Here is a 7,623-nt window from a genome sequence, read left to right on the forward strand (position 1 = left end):
ACGGAGACCACACCTCCCCTCTGAGGCTCCCCCACCCGCCGTGGGCCTAGTCTCATTTCATCCACACAACAGTCCAGAGGCGCGGCAGTTGTCCACTTTAGGGCGGAGACCCTGGGCTTAGAGAGACGAGTAATGACCAAATTACTGCTGGTCCCTGGCAGAGTCAGACCCGCTCCCCTCGGGACTCGTAGACCCACGCTCTCTGCCTGGGAGAAGCGGGCAGGGGAAGGGGCAGAGACCTCCGCGGTGGGGATCCGGCTGGTCCCAGACCAAGAGACCCTCCCGCAATGTCCTCTCATCCCCTCCCCGCAGCGATTCCGGTGACCGCAAGCAGATCTACAATATCCTGAGCACTCTAGGGCTGCGACCCTCGGCCACTGACTGTGACATCGTGCGCCGAGCCTGCGAGAGCGTGTCCACGCGCGCCGCGCACATGTGCGCCGCGGGACTGGCGGGCGTCATCAACCGGATGCGCGAAAGCCGCAGCGAGGACGTGATGCGCATCACCGTGGGCGTGGACGGCTCCGTGTACAAGCTGCACCCTAGGTGAGCCCGCGCGGCCTTCTGCCGGTCCAACCCTGGTCCAGCCTGCCCCTTGTGAGTTTGCATCCTTAGGGGAGAACCCGGGCGTTGGTCTCCATCTATGATACTCAGAGAGGGAAGCTCTCCGAGGTCCCGAGAACTCTTAAACTCTCCGAACTCCCTTGGCCCCCAGACACAGGAGGAGGGTTCCCTTGTTTTACCCCCTGCCGTGCATTCAGCGCGGTACCGGCAGCCAAGCTTCCCCTCTACGCAGCTTCAAGGAGCGGTTCCACGCCATCGTGCGCAGGCTGACGCCCAGCTGTGAAATCACCTTCATTGAGTCGGAGGAGGGCAGCGGCCGGGGCGCGGCCTTGATCTCCGCGGTGGCCTGTAAGAAGGCCTGCATGCTGGGCCAGTAAGAAGAAAGGCTGCAAGGCAGGAAGGAAGCTGTGGCCGGCTACTGGACCTGGGCTCCAGGGGACACTCTCCTTACAAGTCCCCCCAACCTGGCCCAATCGAGAGGCTTCTCCTTCTGAGGACCTTGGATGCCTCCCATCCCAGCTGTCACCTCCAGAAGATGGGGGAAAGCCTCTGGAGAGGTTGCCGAGGGCCCAGGCAGGCTTTTTCTCTCAGGGTCAGTTGGTGAGATAGCCCTAGGGCCCTGACTGGGTCGGGAGCAGAAATGAACAGGAATGGAGAACCCTCAAAGTACCTCGCCTTTTTTGCTGGAATCAAGGACCCAGAAGGGAGTTATTCACTCAGGATTTTGTTGCATTTCTGCACTGCTTGTCTCTTGGAGCTTTCAGCCTGGCTCAACCCTGGCTCTGAGAAGGGGGTGCCCTCTGGACCCTACTATGGCCTGGCTTCCCCATGAGCTCAGCCTGCATGGGGAGGCAGCCCTCATCACCTGGCCAGACCTAGACCTGGATTCCACAGGGGCCCCGGGGAGCTGCTGATCACTCAGGCCCGGGAAATGGAAGGGACAAGCTCCACAGTAGAGCCTGTGGGTACCCCGAGGCCTGGAGATGGCAGCCTTTTCCCTCCCATCCTGCCATCCCTGAGTGGTCTGTTGTTCTGGGATGGACCCTCACAGGAAATGCAGGAGACAGAGTCCCCAAAGCCTCTGCCCAGAGGGGCTCAGGAAAAGGAGGAGTCCCCCCACCCACAGACAGGCCTGGGAACATCTCTGGGATCGAGTCCCTGGCTCCCATGGCCCTGGGCACTCAGAAAGCCCAGCAGCACACAGCACACACCCCAAGGGACAAGCTAGGCCTCTTTCTTCTTAGCAGACTTCCATGTACCACACCAGCATATCCATGCCCAACCTGGAACTGTGTGGGGTTTTTTTTTTTTTTTAATTAAAAGTTTTAAAAGTTTAGAACATGACCTTGTCCACTGTTCTTTGAGCTCTGTGTATGAGACTGTGGGACAGCATACATACAGACGTGATCCTGTGCACACAGACACTCTGCAGGCCAAGGTGTGTCTTGAAATTTGCCATCCTCTCTGGTGAGCCATGTTGGGGACTATGAAGAGTAACACACAAGGCTGAAGGAACAGGAATGGCATCGCGTGGTGTGCGGGGGTGTGGTCAGGGGTCCTGGACTTGACCAGGCCTCTGCCCACCAGCCTGTGGGATTCAGGGTGTGGTTCCACCTGTCTGTAATCACTCAGCAGCTCTGAGGTCTCTGAGAGCTTCCAGGTGAAATCCTGGAGGGAGTGGGGCTACTCTAAGAAGGGGGAACAAGGCTGATCTCTGGGGACTGGTCCTGCTGCAGATCGGTCTCAGCAGGGAGTCCCTGGAGCCACTTAGGTTGTGACAGTGATGGAAGATGTTGAAGACAGAATTACAAGAAGTCACGTGGGGACTTCTCTGGTGGTCCAGTGGCTAAGGCTCCGCACTCCCAGTGAAGGGGGCCCGGGTTCCATCCCTGGTCTGGGAACTAGATCCCCCTTGCCACATCTAAGAGTTTTCATGCTGCAACAGAAGATCCTGTGGGCTGCAGTTAAGACCCAGTGCAGCCAAATAAATATTTTTTTTAAAAGAAGTCACATGATTTCTGTGATCCTTTCAAGTTTACTCCTGAAAGAAATGCCTGTTTCACATCAGCCAAGGCTCAGGGCTAAGACCTTCTTACACACAAACCCAGTTACATATGAACATGTATTTGTAAGATTTTAACATACACTCCAGAGAAGGCAATGGAACCCCACTCCAGTACTCTTGCCTGGTAAATCCCATGGACAGAAGAGCTTGGAAGGCTGCAGTCCATGGGGTCGATGAGGGTCGGACACAACTGAGCGGCTTCACTTTCACTTTTCACGTTCATGCATTGGAGAAGGAAATGGCAACCCACCCCAGTGTTCTTGCCTGGAGGATCTCAGGGATGGGGGAGCCTGGTGGGCTGCCGTCTATGGGCTTGCACATAGTCGGACATGACTGAAGCGACTTAGCAGCAGCAGTAGCAGCAACATACACTCACTTTTTTTTCAGGTTTTGGGATGTTGTTATCTTTTTTAATTTAATTTTTATTTTATGTTGGAGTAGTTGGACATGACTAAAGAGACTTAGCACGTCATTGATTTACAATGTTGTGTTAGTTTTAGGTATACAGAAAAGTGGTTCAGTTACGCATATATCCATTCTTTTTCAGATTATTTTCCCCTCTCAGTTATTACAGAATCCTGAGTAGAGTTCCCTTTGCTATATAGTAGGTCTTTGTTGATTATCTTATACATAGTAGGGCTTCCCCTGTGGCTCAGTGGTTAAAAAAATTCACCTGCAATGCAGGAGACATGGGTTCAATCCCTGGGTCAGGAAGATCCGCTGAAGGAGGGCATGGCAACCCACTGCAGTTTTCTTGCTTGGAGAATCCCATGGACAGAGGGGCCTGGTGGTCTACAGTCCATAGCATCACACAGTCGGACACGACTGAAGTGACTGAGCACACATGTGTAGTGTGTATTACACTCACTTTTCAATGAGAGAAACCAGCAAATCTGGAATGACTATGTTGTTTCATTCAGTACTTCACCCAAAGTTGTGGTTTTGAGTTTTCATGCCCTCCTTGAGATGCTGTCCCAATTTATGGTATGCCACATGTGGAATTACTTCTGATCTTTTTCATTCTCTCAAGTCTAAATTATGCATTGGAAGTCTGTGCAAGCCTTTGATGACTCCATTATCAGTACTAATGTACTCATGTCCCAGCATTCACCTGTTGGATCTCATGTTACCATAAATTATTTTCTAGTTGTCCTTTATGTTGTGATTCAGGGCCCTGTATTGATTGTTTAAAATTCTCTATGGAGGTAGGTTATAGGTATAGCCTATGAATTTCATTTCAGGAGAGTAAAAGTGGTGTAAAAGATACTTGTTACACAAAAGAGACCTTGGGTCTGATGGACGAGAACCCTGCTCTCCTGGCTGGCCTCCCTGCATCCTCGCCTCAGTGGGCAGAGGGACAGCCCTCTCCTGTTCTGGGTTCAGGGGAGCCGCCAACTGCCCACTCTTCCTGCTCTGGCAGGTCTCCAGCCCCCCAGCCCCTCTCTGCCCTGGGCCCACAGGCAGCTGAGAGGCTGCTGCTCTGGCACAGTGGAGGACGCCCAGGCCCCTCACTCTGTAGTGGAGCTCCACAAGAAGGGCTTGGGACCCACTTCCATGGGGGTCACAGGGGATGCTTGGGGTCCAGGCAGTGCTCCATGCTCCAGCAGCATCACATGCAAGTTCTGGTTGGGGTAGCCATCAGCTCAGGGCTGCCTTTTGCCCCCTGGTCAGAGGGTCGAGAGGCCAGGGCCAATATCCTCACCTCGGGGAATCCCTGCAGGGGTCTCAGACCAGAGACCATCCTCAGAGCCTCTGACTGCCTTCCCAAGCCCAATGGAGGCCTCAGGCCAGCCCCACCCCAGCTGTCCCTGTGGCCTGGGCTGGAACTGCAGAAGGACAGTCTGGTGAGGGTAATAGGGGCCCCTCATTCAGCCCTGGAGTGGCGAGAGCTGCAAGCCTGCTCTGCTCTCAGGAGGCAGTGCATTTCACAGTGCCAAGACGGGCAGACACTGCATGTCACACGTCTGTCGGGGGCCTGAAGGTCGCTGGGAATGTGGCTGGAATCTGCTCAGGGGCCCTGTCTTCCCCCAGCCCAAGCAGAGGCTGCCAAGTTTGGGCCTATCCTCTCCTCCTGTCCTTATTTGGCGTTCCAGGTGATAAGGCTGAGACATAAAGGGGGCTGTGGGCCCCTGGAGACAACCAGGCCGCTGCAGAGAGAGAGGATGGTGAGTGGCAAGTGGGGGACTCCAGGTCGGCAGCCTCCAAGGTGCTGTCCTCTGGGCTGGGGGTGTGGAGCCAGTACTTCTGTGCCTGTGCTGGGCCCAGAGAGATGGTTTCCAGGGAGAGAAGCAGGACCCTGGGCCCCGGGTCTCCTGGGAATGTTCTGGGGTTGTCCATGGCAGGGAGTTTTTGGGGAGCTGGGGAGAGGACCCATCCCCACTTGTGGTGTTGCAGGCCAGCAGGAAGGCAGGGACCCGGGGCAAGGCTGCGGCCACCAAGCAGGCCCATCGAGGCTCTTCCAATGTCTTTTCCATGTTCGAGCAAGCCCAGATCCAGGAGTTCAAGGAAGTGAGTGCCCCACTCCCACTAGCCTGGGCCCCATCCGGGGACCATGCCCCCAGTACATCCCTTCTTCCCCGTAGATCAGGGGTCTTGGCCCCTGTCCTTGCTCCTCCCACCACCCAGGACCCCCTCACCTCCTGCCTTGCCTGGGGTGTGGGCTGCTCCCGCTGGAGACTGTGGCCCCTCCACCTCACAGGCCTTCAGCTGCATCGACCAGAACCGTGACGGCATCATCTGCAAGTCGGACCTTAGAGAGACCTACTCCCAGCTCGGTGAGGGCACCCGTCTCCTGCCTGGCCCAGCCCCTCTCACACCAGGGACCCGGCTCAGAGCTGCTGCCTGGCCCGGCCTGTACTCCTGTCCTGGCTCACACCACCCACCCACCCCTAGAACACATTCCTTCCACTTCACTTCCCCCACCCAGTGAGCGTTCTCTACCCTTGGTGGCTAGGATAGGGGAGGGGCAGCCCAGCCCTACTCAGGGACACTCAAGGGCCCTGTGTCCATCTAACACCCCCACAGGGAAGGTGAATGTTCCAGAAGAGGAGCTGGATGCCATGCTGCAGGAAGGGAAGGGGCCCATCAACTTCACTGTCTTCCTCACACTGTTTGGGGAGAAGCTCAATGGTGAGCCAGGGGCAGGTCTGGAGTCCCTGGCTGGGCAGCAAGTGTGCACTCCACCTGGACCCGGCCTGAATCCCACCCAGAGCCAGTCCAGACCCCATCTGGCCCTTGCCCACCCAGAGGATGTGGGGCCCACCTCTGCATTCCATGAGCACCGATCACCCCAAGCCTCAGGGCTGGGAAGTATGCCTTTGCATTCACTCCCAAATCCCCAATCCCAGCCTCCTGGCCAAGCCCGGCATTTCAGAAAGACAGATGATCCCAGCGTCTCTGAGCCCAAAGGAGCACTTTGTATCAGGCACCCTCCCGGCTCTCTGTGATCTGGAAGGTTCCCTCCCGCACTCTGGGTTCCTCCTCGGTGGGGCTGGGAAGCTGGCGGTGTGGGTGCTCACCTGGCTCCCTTGGCCTCCCAGGGACAGACCCTGAAGAGGCCATCCTGAGCGCCTTCCGCCTCTTTGACCCCAGTGGTAAAGGCGTGGTGAACAAGGATGAGTAAGTGGGACAATGGAGTGAGTGGCTGGGGGCACTGTGCCAGAAGCAGGGAGGGAGGGGGTCCCCTTGTGAGGGTGGCCACCTGTCCTTTGGGGTCCTCTCTGCTTTTGGGGGGAGCTGACCATCTAGGCTGTGAGAGCCTCCACCCCCTGCCCGTGCAGCCAGCCCCACCAGGCTCTCCCCACTGCTCCCCACTTATTCCCTCAGGTTCAGGCAGCTTCTCCTGACCCAGGCAGACAAGTTCTCTCCAGCTGAGGTGAGGATTCCGGGCTCCTTCAATCATCCCTCCTGGGCCCCTTCACAGGGCTCCACCCCACAGGGTCCGGGGGGGGGGGGCCTCAGTGACCCACTGCCCTTGTGGGCTTAGAGCCCAGCTGACTGGAGGAGGTGCTGCATCTGTTGGAATCTGGAGGGTGAAGGACCTGGAGTCAGAGGAGGTGTACGAGCTGTGTGCAGAGGTCCAGGGGTGAGAGCGCAGTCAACCTTAGCATCTGAACAACAGCATCTTAGCAACACCGGAGGGAGGGCGGCTCTGTGGGCAGGGTGGGCCCTGGGACCCACCGCACCCCTCACTCCTGCCCCAACCTCCGCCTGAAAAGCTGAGGGGCAGTGCATGGCCCCAGGGGCAGGGCGAAGGTCACAGGCCTCCATCAGACCACTCTGACCAGCACGTCCGCAGGTGGAGCAAATGTTCGCCCTGACACCCATGGACCTGGCAGGGAACATCGACTATAAGTCCCTGTGCTACATCATCACCCATGGGGACGAGAAGGAGGAGTGAGCCCGAGGTGCCAGCGACTGGGACTTAGGGCCAGGCCTGTGGGGACACCTCAATAAACGCTATTTCCGAATTAGATCTCAGTGGTGGCCTGTCTGTGGCAGATGGGGCGGGGGCGCCTAGGTGAGCTGAAGGGCCGATGCAGAGATTGCTGTGACAACCAGCCTGGCCCTTGCCAGCCCCCTGCATGCACCCCACACTGCCCTGTGACCTATGAACCCTGTTGTGCCCAGGTTACAGATGAGGACACTGAGGCCTGCAAGGGTGGGCATGGCACCCAAGGCCACTCCTCTAGGAGAGTAAATGGGGGCCTTTATGCCCATCTCCACCAGGCCCAGAATGAGCTACATGAGGTTTCTCTGCTCAGCAAACATCTGCCAACAGCCCAGGGACTCTGCCCTCTTGGGAACCCTCTCCCCCTCACAGCCCCCATCTTTGCACCCAGGCTCAGGCGGGCCTCTCTGCACACGCATGTGGTGTGAGGGGCCCATGTGAAGACACAAATGAGGCGCCCTGACACCAACGGAGGGGCTGGAGCACACACAGGTGCTAAGGGAAGTACTCTGAAACTGGCCTCATGCCTCCGGATGAAAAGATG

General features: G+C 57.2%; 2 protein-coding genes across 2 annotated transcripts in view; both read left to right on the forward strand.

The window, feature by feature from the left end:
- The window catches only part of GCK (glucokinase (hexokinase 4)), a 36,569-nt gene extending 34,671 nt beyond the window's left edge, over nt 1–1,898 (forward strand). The window contains exons 9-10 of the mRNA XM_010829050.1: nt 313–546; nt 797–1,898. Coding sequence (XP_010827352.1) covers nt 313–546; nt 797–941 — 379 coding nt within the window. The 3' untranslated portion in view covers nt 942–1,898. The remainder of the gene's footprint in view (nt 1–312; nt 547–796) is intronic.
- Nucleotides 1,899–3,828: 1,930 nt separating this feature from the next.
- Nucleotides 3,829–7,028, forward strand: MYL7 (myosin, light chain 7, regulatory). The gene is made up of 9 exons (XM_010829116.1): nt 3,829–3,834; nt 4,399–4,473; nt 4,723–4,794; nt 4,895–5,137; nt 5,328–5,403; nt 5,654–5,758; nt 6,169–6,247; nt 6,455–6,503; nt 6,927–7,028. Exons 1-9 carry the CDS (start codon nt 3,829–3,831, stop codon nt 7,026–7,028), a joined length of 807 nt encoding a protein of 268 aa, XP_010827418.1.
- Nucleotides 7,029–7,623: the final 595 nt, after the last annotated feature.

The sequence above is a fragment of the Bison bison genome, unplaced genomic scaffold (assembly GCF_000754665.1).
Source record: "Bison bison bison isolate TAMUID 2011002044 unplaced genomic scaffold, Bison_UMD1.0 scf7180017864499, whole genome shotgun sequence".
Lineage (NCBI taxonomy): Eukaryota > Metazoa > Chordata > Mammalia > Artiodactyla > Bovidae > Bison > Bison bison.